Consider the following 21,884-nt stretch of genomic DNA (forward strand, 5'->3'; position numbering starts at 1 on the left):
TTCCTTAGGGCTCCCCTAGAGAAGCCTGGATAGCTCAGACGGTAGAGCATCAGACTTTTAATCTGAGGGTCCAGGGTTCAAGTCCCTGTTCAGGCGTAAGGTTCATTGGAGAATAACCATCAAGCCCTCATCTCGGGCCGCTGCCAATACCAATGGTCATGACAAATATTTAGTCTTCTCCTCCCATATCAAGCTTCAATCTTTCTTCTCATTCCTTAGGGCTCACCTAGAGAAGCCTGAATAGCTCAGACGGTAGAGCATCAGACTTTTAATCTGAGGGTCCAGGGTTCAAGTCCCTGTTCAGGCGTAAGGTTCATTGGAGAATTACCATCAAGCCCTCATCTGAGGCCGCTGCCAATACCAATGGTCATGACAAAGATTTAGTCTTCTCCTCCCATATCAAGCTTCAATCTTTCTTCTCATTCATTAGGGCTCACCTAGAGAAGCCTGGATAGCTCAGACGGTAGAGCATCAGACTTTTAATCTGAGGGTCCAGGGTTCAAGTCCCTGTTCAAGCTTGAGGTTCATCGGAGAATAACCATCAAGCCCTCATCTCGGGCCGCTGCCTACGGTTATGACAAACATTTAATCTTCTCCAGCATATCAAGCTTCAACCTTTCCTCTCATTCCTTAGGGCTCACCTAGAGAAGCCTGGATAGCTCAGACGGTAGAGCATCAGACTTTTAATCTGAGGGTCCAGGGTTCAAGTCCCTGTTCAGGCGTAAGGTTCATTGGAGAATAACCATCAAGCCCTCATCTGAGGCCGCTGCCTACGGTTATGACAAACATTTAATCTTCTCCAGCATATCAAGCTTCAACCTTTCCTCTCATTCCTTAGGTCTCCCCTAGAGAAGCCTGGATAGCTCAGACGGTAGAGCATCAGACTTTTAATCTGAGGGTCCAGGGTTCAAGTCCCTGTTCAGGCGTAAGGTTCATTGGAGAATAACCATCAAGCCCTCATCTGAGGCCGCTGCCTACGGTTATGACAAACATTTAATCTTCTCCAGCATATCAAGCTTCAACCTTTCCTCTCATTCCTTAGGGCTCACCTAGAGAAGCCTGGATAGCTCAGACGGTAGAGCATCAGACTTTTAATCTGAGGGTCCAGGGTTCAAGTCCCTGTTCAGGCGTAAGGTTCATTGGAGAATAACCATCAAGCCCTCATCTGAGGCCGCTGCCTACGGTTATGACAAACATTTAATCTTCTCCAGCATATCAAGCTTCAACCTTTCCTCTCATTCCTTAGGGCTCCCCTAGAGAAGCCTGGATAGCTCAGACGGTAGAGCATCAGACTTTTAATCTGAGGGTCCAGGGTTCAAGTCCCTGTTCAGGCGTAAGGTTCATTGGAGAATAACCATCAAGCCCTCATCTCGGGCCGCTGCCAATACCAATGGTCATGACAAATATTTAGTCTTCTCCTCCCATATCAAGCTTCAATCTTTCTTCTCATTCCTTAGGGCTCACCTAGAGAAGCCTGGATAGCTCAGACGGTAGAACATCAGACTTTTAATCTGAGGGTCCAGGGTTCAAGTCCCTGTTGAGGCTTGAGGTTCATTGGAAAATAACCATCAAGCCCTCATCTCAGGCAGCTGCCAATGGTTATGACTAACATTTAATCTTCGCCAGCATATCAAGCTTCAAGCTTTCCTCTCATTCCAGACGGCTAATTTAGAGAAGCCTGGATAGCTCAGACGGTAGAGCATCAGACTTTTAATCTGAGGGTCCAGGGTTCAAGTCCCTGTTCAGGCGTAAGGTTCATTGGAGAATAACCATCAAGCCCTCATCTGAGGCTGCTGCCAATACCAATGGTCATGTCAAAGATTTAGTCTTCTCCTCCCATATCAAGCTTCAATCTTTCTTCTCATTCCTTAGGGCTCACCTAGAGAAGCCTGAATAGCTCAGACGGTAGAGCATCAGACTTTTAATCTGAGGGTCCAGGGTTCAAGTCCCTGTTCAGGCGTAAGGTTCATTGGAGAATAACAATCAAGCCCTCATCTGAGGCCGCTGCCAATACCAATGGTCATGACAAAGATTTAGTCTTCTCCTCCCATATCAAGCTTCAATCTTTCTTCTCATTCATTAGGGCTCACCTAGAGAAGCCTGGATAGCTCAGACGGTAGAGCATCAGACTTTTAATCTGAGGGTCCAGGGTTCAAGTCCCTGTTCAAGCTTGAGGTTCATCGGAGAATAACCATCAAGCCCTCATCTCGGGCCGCTGCCTACGGTTATGACAAACATTTAATCTTCTCCAGCATATCAAGCTTCAACCTTTCCTCTCATTCCTTAGGGCTCACCTAGAGAAGCCTGGATAGCTCAGACGGTAGAGCATCAGACTTTTAATCTGAGGGTCCAGGGTTCAAGTCCCTGTTCAGGCGTAAGGTTCATTGGAGAATAACCATCAAGCCCTCATCTGAGGCCGCTGCCTACGGTTATGACAAACATTTAATCTTCTCCAGTATATCAAGCTTCAACCTTTCCTCTCATTCCTTAGGGCTCCCCTAGAGAAGCCTGGATAGCTCAGACGGTAGAGCATCAGACTTTTAATCTGAGGGTCCAGGGTTCAAGTCCCTGTTCAGGCGTAAGGTTCATTGGAGAATAACCATCAAGCCCTCATCTGAGGCCGCTGCCAATACCAATGGTCATGACAAATATTTAGTCTTCTCCTCCCATATCAAGCTTCAATCTTTCTTCTCATTCCTTAGGGCTCACCTAGAGAACCCTGGATAGCTCAGACGGTAGAGCATCAGACTTTTAATCTGAGGGTCCAGGGTTCAAGTCCCTGTTCAGGCTTGAGGTTCATTGGAAAATAACCATCAAGCCCTCATCTCAGGCAGCTGCCAATGGTTATGACTAACATTTAATCTTCGCCAGCATATCAAGCTTCAAGCTTTCCTCTCATTCCAGACGGCTAATTTAGAGAAGCCTGGATAGCTCAGACGGTAGAGCATCAGACTTTTAATCTGAGGTTCCAGGGTTCAAGTCCCTGTTCAGGCGTAAGGTTCATTGGAGAATAACCATCAAGCCCTCATCTGAGGCTGCTGCCAATACCAATGGTCATGTCAAAGATTTAGTCTTCTCCTCCCATATCAAGCTTCAATCTTTCTTCCCATTCCTTAGGGCTCACCTAGAGAAGCCTGAATAGCTCAGACGGTAGAGCATCAGACTTTTAATCTGAGGGTCCAGGGTTCAAGTCCCTGTTCAGGCGTAAGGTTCATTGGAGAATAACCATCAAGCCCTCATCTGAGGCCGCTGCCAATACCAATGGTCATGACAAAGATTTAGTCTTCTCCTCCCATATCAAGCTTCAATCTTTCTTCTCATTCATTAGGGCTCACCTAGAGAAGCCTGGATAGCTCAGACGGTAGAGCATCAGACTTTTAATCTGAGGGTCCAGGGTTCAAGTCCCTGTTCAAGCTTGAGGTTCATCGGAGAATAACCATCAAGCCCTCATCTCGGGCCGCTGCCTACGGTTATGACAAACATTTAATCTTCTCCAGCATATCAAGCTTCAACCTTTCCTCTCATTCCTTAGGGCTCACCTAGAGAAGCCTGGATAGCTCAGACGGTAGAGCATCAGACTTTTAATCTGAGGGTCCAGGGTTCAAGTCCCTGTTCAGGCGTAAGGTTCATTGGAGAATAACCATCAAGCCCTCATCTGAGGCCGCTGCCTACGGTTATGACAAACATTTAATCTTCTCCAGTATATCAAGCTTCAACCTTTCCTCTCATTCCTTAGGGCTCCCCTAGAGAAGCCTGGATAGCTCAGACGGTAGAGCATCAGACTTTTAATCTGAGGGTCCAGGGTTCAAGTCCCTGTTCAGGCGTAAGGTTCATTGGAGAATAACCATCAAGCCCTCATCTGAGGCCGCTGCCAATACCAATGGTCATGACAAATATTTAGTCTTCTCCTCCCATATCAAGCTTCAATCTTTCTTCTCATTCCTTAGGGCTCACCTAGAGAAGCCTGGATAGCTCAGACGGTAGAGCATCAGACTTTTAATCTGAGGGTCCAGGGTTCAAGTCCCTGTTCAGGCTTGAGGTTCATTGGAAAATAACCATCAAGCCCTCATCTCAGGCAGCTGCCAATGGTTATGACTAACATTTAATCTTCGCCAGCATATCAAGCTTCAAGCTTTCCTCTCATTCCAGACGGCTAATTTAGAGAAGCCTGGATAGCTCAGACGGTAGAGCATCAGACTTTTAATCTGAGGTTCCAGGGTTCAAGTCCCTGTTCAGGCGTAAGGTTCATTGGAGAATAACCATCAAGCCCTCATCTGAGGCTGCTGCCAATACCAATGGTCATGTCAAAGATTTAGTCTTCTCCTCCCATATCAAGCTTCAATCTTTCTTCTCATTCCTTAGGGCTCACCTAGAGAAGCCTGAATAGCTCAGACGGTAGAGCATCAGACTTTTAATCTGAGGGTCCAGGGTTCAAGTCCCTGTTCAGGCGTAAGGTTCATTGGAGAATAACCATCAAGCCCTCATCTGAGGCCGCTGCCAATACCAATGGTCATGACAAAGATTTAGTCTTCTCCTCCCATATCAAGCTTCAATCTTTCTTCTCATTCATTAGGGCTCACCTAGAGAAGCCTGGATAGCTCAGACGGTAGAGCATCAGACTTTTAATCTGAGGGTCCAGGGTTCAAGTCCCTGTTCAAGCTTGAGGTTCATCGGAGAATAACCATCAAGCCCTCATCTCGGGCCGCTGCCTACGGTTATGACAAACATTTAATCTTCTCCAGCATATCAAGCTTCAACCTTTCCTCTCATTCCTTAGGGCTCACCTAGAGAAGCCTGGATAGCTCAGACGGTAGAGCATCAGACTTTTAATCTGAGGGTCCAGGGTTCAAGTCCCTGTTCAGGCGTAAGGTTCATTGGAGAATAACCATCAAGCCCTCATCTGAGGCCGCTGCCTACGGTTATGACAAACATTTAATCTTCTCCAGCATATCAAGCTTCAACCTTTCCTCTCATTCCTTAGGTCTCCCCTAGAGAAGCCTGGATAGCTCAGACGGTAGAGCATCAGACTTTTAATCTGAGGGTCCAGGGTTCAAGTCCCTGTTCAGGCGTAAGGTTCATTGGAGAATAACCATCAAGCCCTCATCTGAGGCCGCTGCCTACGGTTATGACAAACATTTAATCTTCTCCAGCATATCAAGCTTCAACCTTTCCTCTCATTCCTTAGGGCTCACCTAGAGAAGCCTGGATAGCTCAGACGGTAGAGCATCAGACTTTTAATCTGAGGGTCCAGGGTTCAAGTCCCTGTTCAGGCGTAAGGTTCATTGGAGAATAACCATCAAGCCCTCATCTGAGGCCGCTGCCTACGGTTATGACAAACATTTAATCTTCTCCAGCATATCAAGCTTCAACCTTTCCTCTCATTCCTTAGGGCTCCCCTAGAGAAGCCTGGATAGCTCAGACGGTAGAGCATCAGACTTTTAATCTGAGGGTCCAGGGTTCAAGTCCCTGTTCAGGCGTAAGGTTCATTGGAGAATAACCATCAAGCCCTCATCTCGGGCCGCTGCCAATACCAATGGTCATGACAAATATTTAGTCTTCTCCTCCCATATCAAGCTTCAATCTTTCTTCTCATTCCTTAGGGCTCACCTAGAGAAGCCTGAATAGCTCAGACGGTAGAGCATCAGACTTTTAATCTGAGGGTCCAGGGTTCAAGTCCCTGTTCAGGCGTAAGGTTCATTGGAGAATTACCATCAAGCCCTCATCTGAGGCCGCTGCCAATACCAATGGTCATGACAAAGATTTAGTCTTCTCCTCCCATATCAAGCTTCAATCTTTCTTCTCATTCATTAGGGCTCACCTAGAGAAGCCTGGATAGCTCAGACGGTAGAGCATCAGACTTTTAATCTGAGGGTCCAGGGTTCAAGTCCCTGTTCAAGCTTGAGGTTCATCGGAGAATAACCATCAAGCCCTCATCTCGGGCCGCTGCCTACGGTTATGACAAACATTTAATCTTCTCCAGCATATCAAGCTTCAACCTTTCCTCTCATTCCTTAGGGCTCACCTAGAGAAGCCTGGATAGCTCAGACGGTAGAGCATCAGACTTTTAATCTGAGGGTCCAGGGTTCAAGTCCCTGTTCAGGCGTAAGGTTCATTGGAGAATAACCATCAAGCCCTCATCTGAGGCCGCTGCCTACGGTTATGACAAACATTTAATCTTCTCCAGCATATCAAGCTTCAACCTTTCCTCTCATTCCTTAGGTCTCCCCTAGAGAAGCCTGGATAGCTCAGACGGTAGAGCATCAGACTTTTAATCTGAGGGTCCAGGGTTCAAGTCCCTGTTCAGGCGTAAGGTTCATTGGAGAATAACCATCAAGCCCTCATCTGAGGCCGCTGCCTACGGTTATGACAAACATTTAATCTTCTCCAGCATATCAAGCTTCAACCTTTCCTCTCATTCCTTAGGGCTCACCTAGAGAAGCCTGGATAGCTCAGACGGTAGAGCATCAGACTTTTAATCTGAGGGTCCAGGGTTCAAGTCCCTGTTCAGGCGTAAGGTTCATTGGAGAATAACCATCAAGCCCTCATCTGAGGCCGCTGCCTACGGTTATGACAAACATTTAATCTTCTCCAGCATATCAAGCTTCAACCTTTCCTCTCATTCCTTAGGGCTCCCCTAGAGAAGCCTGGATAGCTCAGACGGTAGAGCATCAGACTTTTAATCTGAGGGTCCAGGGTTCAAGTCCCTGTTCAGGCGTAAGGTTCATTGGAGAATAACCATCAAGCCCTCATCTCGGGCCGCTGCCAATACCAATGGTCATGACAAATATTTAGTCTTCTCCTCCCATATCAAGCTTCAATCTTTCTTCTCATTCCTTAGGGCTCACCTAGAGAAGCCTGGATAGCTCAGACGGTAGAACATCAGACTTTTAATCTGAGGGTCCAGGGTTCAAGTCCCTGTTCAGGCTTGAGGTTCATTGGAAAATAACCATCAAGCCCTCATCTCAGGCAGCTGCCAATGGTTATGACTAACATTTAATCTTCGCCAGCATATCAAGCTTCAAGCTTTCCTCTCATTCCAGACGGCTAATTTAGAGAAGCCTGGATAGCTCAGACGGTAGAGCATCAGACTTTTAATCTGAGGGTCCAGGGTTCAAGTCCCTCTTCAGGCGTAAGGTTCATTGGAGAATAACCATCAAGCCCTCATCTGAGGCTGCTGCCAATACCAATGGTCATGTCAAAGATTTAGTCTTCTCCTCCCATATCAAGCTTCAATCTTTCTTCTCATTCCTTAGGGCTCACCTAGAGAAGCCTGAATAGCTCAGACGGTAGAGCATCAGACTTTTAATCTGAGGGTCCAGGGTTCAAGTCCCTGTTCAGGCGTAAGGTTCATTGGAGAATAACAATCAAGCCCTCATCTGAGGCCGCTGCCAATACCAATGGTCATGACAAAGATTTAGTCTTCTCCTCCCATATCAAGCTTCAATCTTTCTTCTCATTCATTAGGGCTCACCTAGAGAAGCCTGGATAGCTCAGACGGTAGAGCATCAGACTTTTAATCTGAGGGTCCAGGGTTCAAGTCCCTGTTCAAGCTTGAGGTTCATCGGAGAATAACCATCAAGCCCTCATCTCGGGCCGCTGCCTACGGTTATGACAAACATTTAATCTTCTCCAGCATATCAAGCTTCAACCTTTCCTCTCATTCCTTAGGGCTCACCTAGAGAAGCCTGGATAGCTCAGACGGTAGAGCATCAGACTTTTAATCTGAGGGTCCAGGGTTCAAGTCCCTGTTCAGGCGTAAGGTTCATTGGAGAATAACCATCAAGCCCTCATCTGAGGTCGCTGCCTACGGTTATGACAAACATTTAATCTTCTCCAGTATATCAAGCTTCAACCTTTCCTCTCATTCCTTAGGGCTCCCCTAGAGAAGCCTGGATAGCTCAGACGGTAGAGCATCAGACTTTTAATCTGAGGGTCCAGGGTTCAAGTCCCTGTTCAGGCGTAAGGTTCATTGGAGAATAACCATCAAGCCCTCATCTGAGGCCGCTGCCAATACCAATGGTCATGACAAATATTTAGTCTTCTCCTCCCATATCAAGCTTCAATCTTTCTTCTCATTCCTTAGGGCTCACCTAGAGAACCCTGGATAGCTCAGACGGTAGAGCATCAGACTTTTAATCTGAGGGTCCAGGGTTCAAGTCCCTGTTCAGGCTTGAGGTTCATTAGAAAATAACCATCAAGCCCTCATCTCAGGCAGCTGCCAATGGTTATGACTAACATTTAATCTTCGCCAGCATATCAAGCTTCAAGCTTTCCTCTCATTCCAGACGGCTAATTTAGAGAAGCCTGGATAGCTCAGACGGTAGAGCATCAGACTTTTAATCTGAGGTTCCAGGGTTCAAGTCCCTGTTCAGGCGTAAGGTTCATTGGAGAATAACCATCAAGCCCTCATCTGAGGCTGCTGCCAATACCAATGGTCATGTCAAAGATTTAGTCTTCTCCTCCCATATCAAGCTTCAATCTTTCTTCTCATTCCTTAGGGCTCACCTAGAGAAGCCTGAATAGCTCAGACGGTAGAGCATCAGACTTTTAATCTGAGGGTCCAGGGTTCAAGTCCCTGTTCAGGCGTAAGGTTCATTGGAGAATAACCATCAAGCCCTCATCTGAGGCCGCTGCCAATACCAATGGTCATGACAAAGATTTAGTCTTCTCCTCCCATATCAAGCTTCAATCTTTCTTCTCATTCATTAGGGCTCACCTAGAGAAGCCTGGATAGCTCAGACGGTAGAGCATCAGACTTTTAATCTGAGGGTCCAGGGTTCAAGTCCCTGTTCAAGCTTGAGGTTCATCGGAGAATAACCATCAAGCCCTCATCTCGGGCCGCTGCCTACGGTTATGACAAACATTTAATCTTCTCCAGCATATCAAGCTTCAACCTTTCCTCTCATTCCTTAGGGCTCACCTAGAGAAGCCTGGATAGCTCAGACGGTAGAGCATCAGACTTTTAATCTGAGGGTCCAGGGTTCAAGTCCCTGTTCAGGCGTAAGGTTCATTGGAGAATAACCATCAAGCCCTCATCTGAGGCCGCTGCCTACGGTTATGACAAACATTTAATCTTCTCCAGTATATCAAGCTTCAACCTTTCCTCTCATTCCTTAGGGCTCCCCTCGAGAAGCCTGGATAGCTCAGACGGTAGAGCATCAGACTTTTAATCTGAGGGTCCAGGGTTCAAGTCCCTGTTCAGGCGTAAGGTTCATTGGAGAATAACCATCAAGCCCTCATCTGAGGCCGCTGCCAATACCAATGGTCATGACAAATATTTAGTCTTCTCCTCCCATATCAAGCTTCAATCTTTCTTCTCATTCCTTAGGGCTCACCTAGAGAAGCCTGGATAGCTCAGACGGTAGAGCATCAGACTTTTAATCTGAGGGTCCAGGGTTCAACTCCCTGTTTAGGCGTGAGGTTCATTGGAAAATAACCATCAAGCCCTCATCTGAGGCTGCTGCCAATACCAATGGTCATGACAAAGATTTAGTCTTCTCCTCCCATATCAAGCTTCAACCTTTCCTCTCATTCCTTAGGGCTCACCTAGAGAACCCTGGATAGCTCAGACGGTAGAGCATCAGACTTTTAATCTGAGGGTCCAGGGTTCAAGTCCCTGTTCAGGCGTAAGGTTCATTGGAGAATAACCATCAAGCCCTCATCTCAGGCCGCTGCCTACGGTTATGACAAACATTTAATCTTCTCCAGCATATCAAGCTTCAACCTTTCCTCTCATTCCTTAGGGCTCACCTAGAGAAGCCTGGATAGCTCAGACGGTAGAGCATCAGACTTTTAATCTGAGGGTCCAGGGTTCAAGTCCCTGTTCAGGCTTGAGGTTCATTGGAAAATAACCATCAAGCCCTCATCTCAGGCAGCTGCCTGTTGTTATGACAAACATTTAATCTTCGCCAGCATATCAAGCTTCAAGCTTTCCTCTCATTCCATACGGCTAATTTAGAGAAGCCTGGATAGCTCAGACGGTAGAGCATAAGACTTTTAATCTGAGGGTCCAGGGTTCAAGTCCCTGTTCAGGCGTAAGGTTCATTGGAGAATAACCATCAAGCCCTCATCTGAGGCCACTGCCAATACCAATGGTCATGACAAAGATTTAGTCTTCTCCTCCCATATCAAGCTTCAATCTTTCTTCTCATTCATTAGGGCTCACCTAGAGAAGCCTGAATAGCTCAGACGGTAGAGCATCAGACTTTTAATCTGAGGGTCCAGGGTTCAAGTCCCTGTTCAGGCGTGAGGTTCATTGGAAAATAACCATCAAGCTCTCATCTGAGGCTGCTGCCAATACCAATGGTCATGTCAAAGATTTAGTCTTCTCCTCCCATATCAAGCTTCAATCTTTCTTCTCATTCCTTAGGGCTCACCTAGAGAAGCCTGAATAGCTCAGACGCTAGAGCATCAGACTTTTAATCTGAGGGTCCAGGGTTCAAGTCCCTGTTCAGGCGTGAGGTTCATTGGAAAATAACCATCAAGCCCTCATCTGAGGCTGCTGCCAATACCAATGGTCATGACAAAGATTTAGTCTTCTCCTCCCATATCAAGCTTCAACCTTTCCTCTCATTCCTTAGGGCTCACCTAGAGAACCCTGGATAGCTCAGACGGTAGAGCATCAGACTTTTAATCTGAGGGTCCAGGGTTCAAGTCCCTGTTCAGGCGTAAGGTTCATTGGAGAATAACCATCAAGCCCTCATCTCAGGCCGCTGCCTACGGTTATGACAAACATTTAATCTTCTCCAGCATATCAAGCTTCAATCTTTCCTCTCATTCCTTAGGGCTCACCTAGAGAAGCCTGGATAGCTCAGACGGTAGAGCATCAGACTTTTAATCTGAGGGTCCAGGGTTCAAGTCCCTGTTCAGGCATAAGGTTCATTGGAGAATAACCATCAAGCCCTCATCTGAGGCTGCTGCCAATACCAATGGTCATGACAAAGATTTAGTCTTCTCCTCCCATATCAAGCTTCAATCTTTCTACTCATTACTTAGGGCTCACCTAGAGAAGCCTGAATAGCTCAGACGGTAGAGCATCAGACTTTTAATCTCAGGGTCCAGGGTTCAAGTCCCTGTTCAGGCGTGAGGTTCATTGGAAAATAACCATCAAGCCCTCATCTGAGGCTGCTGCCAATACCAATGGTCATGACAAAGATTTAGTCTTCTCCTCCCATATCAAGCTTCAACCTTTCCTCTCATTCCTTAGGGCTCACCTAGAGAAGCCTGGATAGCTCAGACGGTAGAGCATCAGACTTTTAATCTGAGGGTCCAGGGTTCAAGTCCCTGTTCAGGCGTAAGGTTCATTGGAGAATAACCATCAAGCCCTCATCTCAGGCCGCTGCCTACGGTTATGACAAACATTTAATCTTCTCCAGCATATCAAGCTTCAACCTTTCCTCTCATTCCTTAGGGCTCACCTAGAGAAGCCTGGATAGCTCAGACGGTAGAGCATCAGACTTTTAATCTGAGGGTCCACGGTTCAAGTCCCTGTTCAGGCGTGAGGTTCATTGTTGAATAACCATCAAGCCCTCATCTGAGGCCGCTGCCAATACCAATGGTCATGACAATTATTTAGTCTTCTCCTCCCATATCAAGCTTCAATCTTTCTTCTCATTCCTTAGAGCTCACTTAGAGAAGCCTGGATAGCTCAGACGGTAGAGCATCAGACTTTTAATCTGAGGGTCCAGGGTTCAAGTCCCTGTTCAGGCTTGAGGTTCATTGGAAAATAACCATCAAGCCCTCATCTCAGGCAGCTGCCTGTTGTTATGACAAACATTTAATCTTCGCCAGCATATCAAGCTTCAAGCTTTCCTGTCATTCCAGACGGCTAATTTAGAGAAGCCTGGATAGCTCAGACGGTAGAGCATCAGACTTTTAATCTGAGGGTCCAGGGTTCAAGTCCCTGTTCAGGCGTAAGGTTTATTGGAAAATAACCATCAAGCCCTCATCTCAGGCAGCTGCCTGTTGTTATGACAAACATTTAATCTTCGCCAGCATATCAAGCTTCAAGCTTTCCTGTCATTCCAGACGGCTAATTTAGAGAAGCCTGGATAGCTCAGACGGTAGAGCATCAGACTTTTAATCTGAGGGTCCAGGGTTCAAGTCCCTGTTCAGGCGTAAGGTTCATTGGAGAATAACCATCAACCCCTCATCTGAGGCCGCTGCCAATACCAATGGTCATGACAAATATTTAGTCTTCTCCTCCCATATCAAGCTTCAATCTTTCTTCTCATTCCTTAGGGCTCACCTAGAGAACCCTGGATAGCTCAGACGGTAGAGCATCAGACTTTTAATCTGAGGGTCCAGGGTTCAAGTCCCTGTTCAGGCTTGAGGTTCATTGGAAAATAACCATCAAGCCCTCATCTCAGGCAGCTGCCAATGGTTATGACTAACATTTAATCTTCGCCAGCATATCAAGCTTCAAGCTTTCCTCTCATTCCAGACGGCTAATTTAGAGAAGCCTGGATAGCTCAGACGGTAGAGCATCAGACTTTTAATCTGAGGTTCCAGGGTTCAAGTCCCTGTTCAGGCGTAAGGTTCATTGGAGAATAACCATCAAGCCCTCATCTGAGGCTGCTGCCAATACCAATGGTCATGTCAAAGATTTAGTCTTCTCCTCCCATATCAAGCTTCAATCTTTCTTCTCATTCCTTAGGGCTCACCTAGAGAAGCCTGAATAGCTCAGACGGTAGAGCATCAGACTTTTAATCTGAGGGTCCAGGGTTCAAGTCCCTGTTCAGGCGTAAGGTTCATTGGAGAATAACCATCAAGCCCTCATCTGAGGCCGCTGCCAATACCAATGGTCATGACAAAGATTTAGTCTTCTCCTCCCATATCAAGCTTCAATCTTTCTTCTCATTCATTAGGGCTCACCTAGAGAAGCCTGGATAGCTCAGACGGTAGAGCATCAGACTTTTAATCTGAGGGTCCAGGGTTCAAGTCCCTGTTCAAGCTTGAGGTTCATCGGAGAATAACCATCAAGCCCTCATCTCGGGCCGCTGCCTACGGTTATGACAAACATTTAATCTTCTCCAGCATATCAAGCTTCAACCTTTCCTCTCATTCCTTAGGGCTCACCTATAGAAGCCTGGATAGCTCAGACGGTAGAGCATCAGACTTTTAATCTGAGGGTCCAGGGTTCAAGTCCCTGTTCAGGCGTAAGGTTCATTGGAGAATAACCATCAAGCCCTCATCTGAGGCCGCTGCCTACGGTTATGACAAACATTTAATCTTCTCCAGTATATCAAGCTTCAACCTTTCCTCTCATTCCTTAGGGCTCCCCTAGAGAAGCCTGGATAGCTCAGACGGTAGAGCGTCAGACTTTTAATCTGAGGGTCCAGGGTTCAAGTCCCTGTTCAGGCGTAAGGTTCATTGGAGAATAACCATCAAGCCCTCATCTGAGGCCGCTGCCAATACCAATGGTCATGACAAATATTTAGTCTTCTCCTCCCATATCAAGCTTCAATCTTTCTTCTCATTCCTTAGGGCTCACCTAGAGAAGCCTGGATAGCTCAGACGGTAGAGCATCAGACTTTTAATCTGAGGGTCCAGGGTTCAAGTCCCTGTTCAGGCTTGAGGTTCATTGGAAAATAACCATCAAGCCCTCATCTCAGGCAGCTGCCAATGGTTATGACTAACATTTAATCTTCGCCAGCATATCAAGCTTCAAGCTTTCCTCTCATTCCAGACGGCTAATTTAGAGAAGCCTGGATAGCTCAGACGGTAGAGCATCAGACTTTTAATCTGAGGTTCCAGGGTTCAAGTCCCTGTTCAGGCGTAAGGTTCATTGGAGAATAACCATCAAGCCCTCATCTGAGGCTGCTGCCAATACCAATGGTCATGTCAAAGATTTAGTCTTCTCCTCCCATATCAAGCTTCAATCTTTCTTCTCATTCCTTAGGGCTCACCTAGAGAAGCCTGAATAGCTCAGACGGTAGAGCATCAGACTTTTAATCTGAGGGTCCAGGGTTCAAGTCCCTGTTCAGGCGTAAGGTTCATTGGAGAATAACCATCAAGCCCTCATCTGAGGCCGCTGCCAATACCAATGGTCATGACAAAGATTTAGTCTTCTCCTCCCATATCAAGCTTCAATCTTTCTTCTCATTCATTAGGGCTCACCTAGAGAAGCCTGGATAGCTCAGACGGTAGAGCATCAGACTTTTAATCTGAGGGTCCAGGGTTCAAGTCCCTGTTCAAGCTTGAGGTTCATCGGAGAATAACCATCAAGCCCTCATCTCGGGCCGCTGCCTACGGTTATGACAAACATTTAATCTTCTCCAGCATATCAAGCTTCAACCTTTCCTCTCATTCCTTAGGGCTCACCTAGAGAAGCCTGGATAGCTCAGACGGTAGAGCATCAGACTTTTAATCTGAGGGTCCAGGGTTCAAGTCCCTGTTCAGGCGTAAGGTTCATTGGAGAATAACCATCAAGCCCTCATCTGAGGCCGCTGCCTACGGTTATGACAAACATTTAATCTTCTCCAGCATATCAAGCTTCAACCTTTCCTCTCATTCCTTAGGTCTCCCCTAGAGAAGCCTGGATAGCTCAGACGGTAGAGCATCAGACTTTTAATCTGAGGGTCCAGGGTTCAAGTCCCTGTTCAGGCGTAAGGTTCATTGGAGAATAACCATCAAGCCCTCATCTGAGGCCGCTGCCTACGGTTATGACAAACATTTAATCTTCTCCAGCATATCAAGCTTCAACCTTTCCTCTCATTCCTTAGGGCTCACCTAGAGAAGCCTGGATAGCTCAGACGGTAGAGCATCAGACTTTTAATCTGAGGGTCCAGGGTTCAAGTCCCTGTTCAGGCGTAAGGTTCATTGGAGAATAACCATCAAGCCCTCATCTGAGGCCGCTGCCTACGGTTATGACAAACATTTAATCTTCTCCAGCATATCAAGCTTCAACCTTTCCTCTCATTCCTTAGGGCTCCCCTAGAGAAGCCTGGATAGCTCAGACGGTAGAGCATCAGACTTTTAATCTGAGGGTCCAGGGTTCAAGTCCCTGTTCAGGCGTAAGGTTCATTGGAGAATAACCATCAAGCCCTCATCTCGGGCCGCTGCCAATACCAATGGTCATGACAAATATTTAGTCTTCTCCTCCCATATCAAGCTTCAATCTTTCTTCTCATTCCTTAGGGCTCACCTAGAGAAGCCTGAATAGCTCAGACGGTAGAGCATCAGACTTTTAATCTGAGGGTCCAGGGTTCAAGTCCCTGTTCAGGCGTAAGGTTCATTGGAGAATTACCATCAAGCCCTCATCTGAGGCCGCTGCCAATACCAATGGTCATGACAAAGATTTAGTCTTCTCCTCCCATATCAAGCTTCAATCTTTCTTCTCATTCCTTAGAGCTCACTTAGAGAAGCCTGGATAGCTCAGACGGTAGAGCATCAGACTTTTAATCTGAGGGTCCAGGGTTCAAGTCCCTGTTCAGGCTTGAGGTTCATTGGAAAATAACCATCAAGCCCTCATCTCAGGCAGCTGCCTGTTGTTATGACAAACATTTAATCTTCGCCAGCATATCAAGCTTCAAGCTTTCCTGTCATTCCAGACGGCTAATTTAGAGAAGCCTGGATAGCTCAGACGGTAGGGCATCAGACTTTTAATCTGAGGGTCCAGGGTTCAAGTCCCTGTTCAGGCGTAAGGTTTATTGGAAAATAACCATCAAGCCCTCATCTCAGGCAGCTGCCTGTTGTTATGACAAACATTTAATCTTCGCCAGCATATCAAGCTTCAAGCTTTCCTGTCATTCCAGACGGCTAATTTAGAGAAGCCTGGATAGCTCAGACGGTAGAGCATCAGACTTTTAATCTGAGGGTCCAGGGTTCAAGTCCCTGTTCAGGCGTGAGGTTCATTGGAAAATAACCATCAAGCCCTCATCTGAGGCTGCTGCCAATACCAATGGTCATGACAAAGATTTAGTCTTCTCCTCCCATATCAAGCTTCAACCTTTCCTCTCATTCCTTAGGGCTCACCTAGAGAAGCCTGGATAGCTCAGACGGTAGAGCATCAGACTTTTAATCTGAGGGTCCAGGGTTCAAGTCCCTGTTCAGGCGTAAGGTTCATTGGAGAATAACCATCAAGCCCTCATCTCAGGCCGCTGCCTACGGTTATGACAAACATTTAATCTTCTCCAGCATATCAAGCTTCAACCTTTCCTCTCATTCCTTAGGGCTCACCTAGAGAAGCCTGGATAGCTCAGACGGTAGAGCATCAGACTTTTAATCTGAGGGTCCAGGGTTCAAGTCCCTGTTCAGGCGTGAGGTTCATTGGAGAATAACCATCAAGCCCTCATCTGAGGCCGCTGCCAATACCAATGGTCATGACAATTATTTAGTCTTCTCCTCCCATATCAAGCTCCAATCTTTCTTCTCATTCCTTAGAGCTCACTTAGAGAAGCCTGGATAGCTCAGATGGTAGAGCATCAGACTTTTAATCTGAGGGTCCAGGGTTCAAGTCCCTGTTCAGGCTTGAGGTTCATTGGAAAATAACCATCAAGCCCTCATCTCAGGCAGCTGCCTGTTGTTATGACAAACATTTAATCTTCGCCAGCATATCAAGCTTCAAGCTTTCCTCTCATTCCAGACGGCTAATTTAGAGAAGCCTGGATAGCTCAGACGGTAGAGCATCAGACTTTTAATCTGAGGGTCCAGGGTTCAAGTCCCTGTTCAGGCGTAAGGTTTATTGGAGAATAACCATCAAGCCCTCATCTGAGGCCACTGCCAATACCAATGGTCATGACAAAGATTTAGTCTTCTCCTCCCATATCAAGCTTCAATCTTTCTTCTCATTCATTAGGGCTCACCTAGAGAAGCCTGAATAGCTCAGACGGTAGAGCATCAGACTTTTAATCTGAGGGTCCAGGGTTCAAGTCCCTGTTCAGGCTTGAGGTTCATTGGAAAATAACCATCAAGCCCTCATCTCAGGCTGCTGCCAATACCAATGGTCATGATAAAGATTTAGTCTTCTCCTCCCATATCAAGCTTCAACCTTTCCTCTCATTCCTTAGGGCTCACCTAGAGAAGCCTGGATAGCTCAGACGGTAGAGCATCAGACTTTTAATCTGAGTGTCCAGGGTTCAAGTCCCTCTTCAGCCTTGAGGTTCATTGGAGAATAACCATCAAGTCCTCATCTCAGGCCGCTGCCTACGGTTATGACAAACATTTAATCTTCTCCAGCATATCAAGCTTCAACCTTTCCTCTCATTCCTTAGGGCTCACCTAGAGAAGCCTGGATAGCTCAGACGGTAGAGCATCAGACTTTTAATCTGAGGGTCCAGGGTTCAAGTCTCTGTTCAGGCGTAAGGTTCATTGGAAAATAACCATGAAGCCCACACCTGAGGCCGCTGCCAATACCAATGGTCATGACAAAGATTTAATCTTCGCCAGCATATCAAGCTTCAAGCTTTCCTCTCATTCCAGACGGCTAATTTAGAGAAGCCTGGATAGCTCAGACGGTAGAGCATCAGACTTTTAATCTGAGGGTCCAGGGTTCAAGTCCCTAGCTGCGTTTCAATAACAGTTTGAGTCGCCCTCGCTCACTTGCCCTAAGCACTTGCCCTCGGGGGAATCCCCGCCGCCATCTTAAGGGCTGTTCCATTTCCCTGAACAGCTGAAGTGATCTCCGTGAGATCGACCCTTGAGGGCTGAGTGATCGAGTGAACAACGATGGCCACTTCAGAGCTGTATATCACCCACAATGCATTGCAGTGGTGCACGAAAAATATGTCCATGCGGTGGCGATAATAAACCTTAAACACCAGTGTCTGTTGTCTATTCACCACCAAGGAAGAAGAAGAAAGAAGAAAGTAGAAAATTAATTAAATTTAATTCATTTTCTTAAATTGTGCAATTAGACTGTCTGTTGCAGAGTTATGGCAGAGCCCACCGTTTAAAAGTGTAAGTATATAAGCCGACGTATTGCCATCAAGCGCAGAATACGTCTTCGTCTCAATGAAATGAGTCTCCGCATATTTTGTGTAATTTGGAATAGGCAGTATAGCGCTACTCCAACAACGTGTGGTTGATCCATGATTGTCTGGGCTGTTAGTGAATGAGGGCAGGTGTGTTCCATTTACCTCTTTCACTCCCCCTCCGCCCTCTTTCCCTCCGCCCTCCAAGTGGCCTCCGTGTGACGTCATAGCAAGGGCTGAGGGCAAGTGAGCAAGGGCGACTCAAACTGTTATTGAAACGCAGCCCCTGTTCAGGCGTAAGGTACATTGGAGAATAACCATCAAGCCCTCATCTGAGGCCGCTGCCAATACCAATGGTCATGACAAAGATTTAGTCTTCTCCTCCCATATCAAGCTTCAACCTTTCCTCTCATTCCTTAGGGCTCCCCTAGAGAAGCCTGGATAGCTCAGACGGTAGAGCATCAGACTTTTAATCTGAGGGTCCAGGGTTCAAGTCCCTGTTCAGGCGTAAGGTTCATTGGAGAATAACCATCAAGCCCTCATCTGAGGCCGCTGCCAATACCAATGGTCATGACAAATATTTAGTCTTCTCCTCCCATATCAAGCTTCAATCTTTCTTCTCATTCCTTAGGGCTCACCTAGAGAAGCCTGGATAGCTCAGACAGTAGAGCATCAGACTTTTAATCTGAGGGTCCAGGGTTCAAGTCCCTGTTCAGGCTTGAGGTTCATTGGAAAATAACCATCAAGCCCTCATCTGAGGCCGCTGCCAATACCAATGGTCATGACAAATATTTAGTCTTCTCCTCCCATATCAAGCTTCAATCTTTCTTCTCATTCCTTAGGGCTCACCTAGAGAAGCCTGGATAGCTCAGACAGTAGAGCATCAGACTTTTAATCTGAGGGTCCAGGGTTCAAGTCCCTGTTCAGGCTTGAGGTTCATTGGAAAATAACCATCAAGCCCTCATCTCAGGCAGCTGCCTGTTGTTATGACAAACATTTAATCTTCGCCAGCATATCAAGCTTCAAGCTTTCCTCTCATTCCAGACGGCTAATTTAGAGAAGCCTGGATAGCTCAGACGGTAGAGCATCAGACTTTTAATCTGAGGGTCCAGGGTTCAAGTCCCTGTTCAGGCGTAAGGTTCATTGGAGAATAACCATCAAGCCCTCATCTGAGGCCACTGCCAATACCAATGGTCATGACAAAGATTTAGTCTTCTCCTCCCATATCAAGCTTCAATCTTTCTTCTCATTCATTAGGGCTCACCTAGAGAAGCCTGGATAGCTCAGACGGTAGAGCATCAGACTTTTAATCTGAGGGTCCAGGGTTCAAGTCCCTGTTCAGGCGTAAAGTTCATTGGAAAATAACCATGAAGCCCACATCTGAGGCCGCTGCCAATACCAATGGTCATGACAAAGATTTAGTCTTCTCCTCCCATATCAAGCTTCAAGCTTTTCTCTCATTCCAGACGGCTAATTTAGAGAAGCCTGGATAGCTCAGACGGTAGAGCATCAGACTTTTAATCTGAGGGTCCAGGGTTCAAGTCCCTGTTCAGGCGTAAGGTTCATTGGAAAATAACCATCAAGCTAAAATGATAATCACCAGATAAATATTATCATTGTGAAGCTTGCAGGGGTTAACAGCTGCTTTTAGATTTGACTTATTTGAGGTATTTTCTTTATCTCATCCATCTTCAGTTATGACTCCAACATGGATGACAGCAGAGACAACAAGAAGAACCGTTTCTCCAACACAATGGTATTCATGGAGGAATATCTCAACAACGTGCTGAATGACGAGCTGCCATTTCACAATGAGGAGAAAAACAAACTCACATACGAGGTCAGTGCCTTCGCCTCTACTTCCTGTCTCATTGCACATCTCTCTCCATCGTTCGGTCTCATTCTTTCCTCACGTGATCACTTCCTTTGCTTCCTTTGCTGTTCATCCAGGTGGTTAGTCTGGCCAGACATTTGATCTACTTTGGTTTCTATAGTTTCTTTGAGCTGCTCAGACTCACCAGAACCCTGCTTGGGATCATCGACTGTCGGCCCAATCCTGGTTACGCCGGGCTTTTATTCCACGATGATGGATCAGGTACTCTCTGCTCTGGTTACTGTTCTCCTAAACTTACAAATACAGTCCTCTCTTTCCATGATGTCGATCAATGCTGATGACTGCCAACATTTCAGACAGGCTCTTTTTAGAAAGTGTTTTGTTAGTTCTTAAAATAACACTTTGTCGAACAAATTAATTCAGTCTTCTTTTGATCTCTGTGTGATATGTTGTTTGACTTGTACAGCACTTTGGTCAATTTTGTTGTTTTTAAATGTGCTCTATAAATAAAGTGGATTGTATTGCATTGGATTCTTACCATGTTGTATGTGTTTATTGTTATAATTATAAACTTTATTTTTTCTTGAAGACATGTTTCTTCTGACTGGTAAGTTTGAGTGTTTTTTCACACGACAGTAACATTTTTTAACTATAGGTCATGTCGTCTGTTCAGATTTGTGATTTCAATGTGGACGATAGAAAAATGTCTGAAACTATTAAGGTTAAGAGTCTTCAGGGATAAAACAAATGTATCATCTTAAGTTTGTCATCATATGACCTTGATGACTTCATCGAAGTCAGTGATTTTGGTGGCTTCAGTAAGGTTCTTTAGCCTTGTGAAAACAGGGTTAATGTTCTATGGCTGTGTAATGAAATCACTTAATGTTTAAATGTAATAATGCAGACTATTGCTGTTTTCTTCACGGTTTGAAGGAAAGAACGTGAAGCGCTCCATACATGGGATGGGTCAGATGATGTCCACCATGGTCCTCAACAGGAAGCAGTCCATATTTGGAGGGGCTGGAGCCAGAGGGGCGGGGATTGCACTCGACGGACAGAGGGGAAGTAAAGAGAGTAGCATTAAGATGGACCTGACGGTGATGGACACCAAGCTGAAGATACTGGAGATATTACAGGTATCTTAAAAAATACTTCATTAGGTACAGTTGTAAGATATAATGTAAGCCAGCCATAAAGTCCAAACCAAGAATAAGCCAATCAAAGAGTCCAATGCAACATTAATCTACTTAATATCACACAACTAAACAGACTAACCTGACACAATGACACAAGGGGGGATACCCAAACCAAAGAGCGGTTGGATAGACTTCAAAAAAACAAAACCCCCCCATGACATGGCAGCACATGGTATTGCCCAATTGATTGGCTCCCGGATTTAAGAGTGCTCAACCCTCAGACTCAGGTTTCGCTCCACCAGGAAGGGACTGCCCTCATAGGGTAACTAACAGACAATTACATTTGTAGCCTGAAGTGTTAAAATGTTAGCATTTCTTTAGAGGTTAAAGCCACATAAACAAGCCAAACCAAGTGTGTGATGTTAATTGTTTAGTTGTTAGCAAATGAGATGAAGCTGTGTAGCTGGCTGTAGCCCTCGAGCTCCCAGTCCACTACATGCTACCCAGAAACTACTTCTGTTTGCTTTCATTTCTGTTGCTACAGTTAGCTTGCTAGCTAACCCATGCAAGGTAACTAGCCCTGTTGATAATGGCTGATTAAAATGATCCACCTTGTTAGCGTGCTACCTACTTGGTTGCAGTAACGTCAAGGCATTTTATTTGACGTTATCCTGATAGATGTCATTTCTTCTTATCGACAAACATGCAAACTGAGAAGTGACCTGACAGACAAACACTTGTGTTTAATTATTATTTGGAAGTGAAAGCGTTCCTAACTCGGCCTGAACACTCCTCTTCAGTTCATCCTGAACGTCCGCCTGGACTACCGCCTCTCCTTCCTGCTGTCGGTGTTTAAGAAGGAGTTTGTGGATGTTTATCCAATGGCCGATGCCGACGCCACGACCAATATGGAGCATGCAGGTAAACGCACACACAGCTGATGGAAACACACTTTAAGTTTTGTCTTTCTACTTTTAAATTTGACACACATAAACAGAATGT

At 46.0% G+C, this 21,884-nt stretch overlaps 1 protein-coding gene across 2 annotated transcripts in view; it reads left to right on the forward strand.

Annotated features, from left to right (window-relative positions):
- Nucleotides 1–21,884, forward strand: part of itpr3 (inositol 1,4,5-trisphosphate receptor, type 3) — an 84,590-nt gene that overhangs the window by 42,558 nt on the left and 20,148 nt on the right. For both annotated transcript variants that reach the window (XM_084014897.1, XM_084014898.1), the window contains exons 21-24: nt 19,608–19,752; nt 19,863–20,007; nt 20,680–20,882; nt 21,683–21,803. In XM_084014897.1, the coding sequence (XP_083871023.1) occupies nt 19,608–19,752; nt 19,863–20,007; nt 20,680–20,882; nt 21,683–21,803 (614 nt within the window). The remainder of the gene's footprint in view (nt 1–19,607; nt 19,753–19,862; nt 20,008–20,679; nt 20,883–21,682; nt 21,804–21,884) is intronic.

Source organism: Eutrigla gurnardus, assembly GCF_963514095.1.
Source record: "Eutrigla gurnardus genome assembly, chromosome: 8".
NCBI classification, from domain to species: Eukaryota; Metazoa; Chordata; class Actinopteri; order Perciformes; family Triglidae; genus Eutrigla; species Eutrigla gurnardus.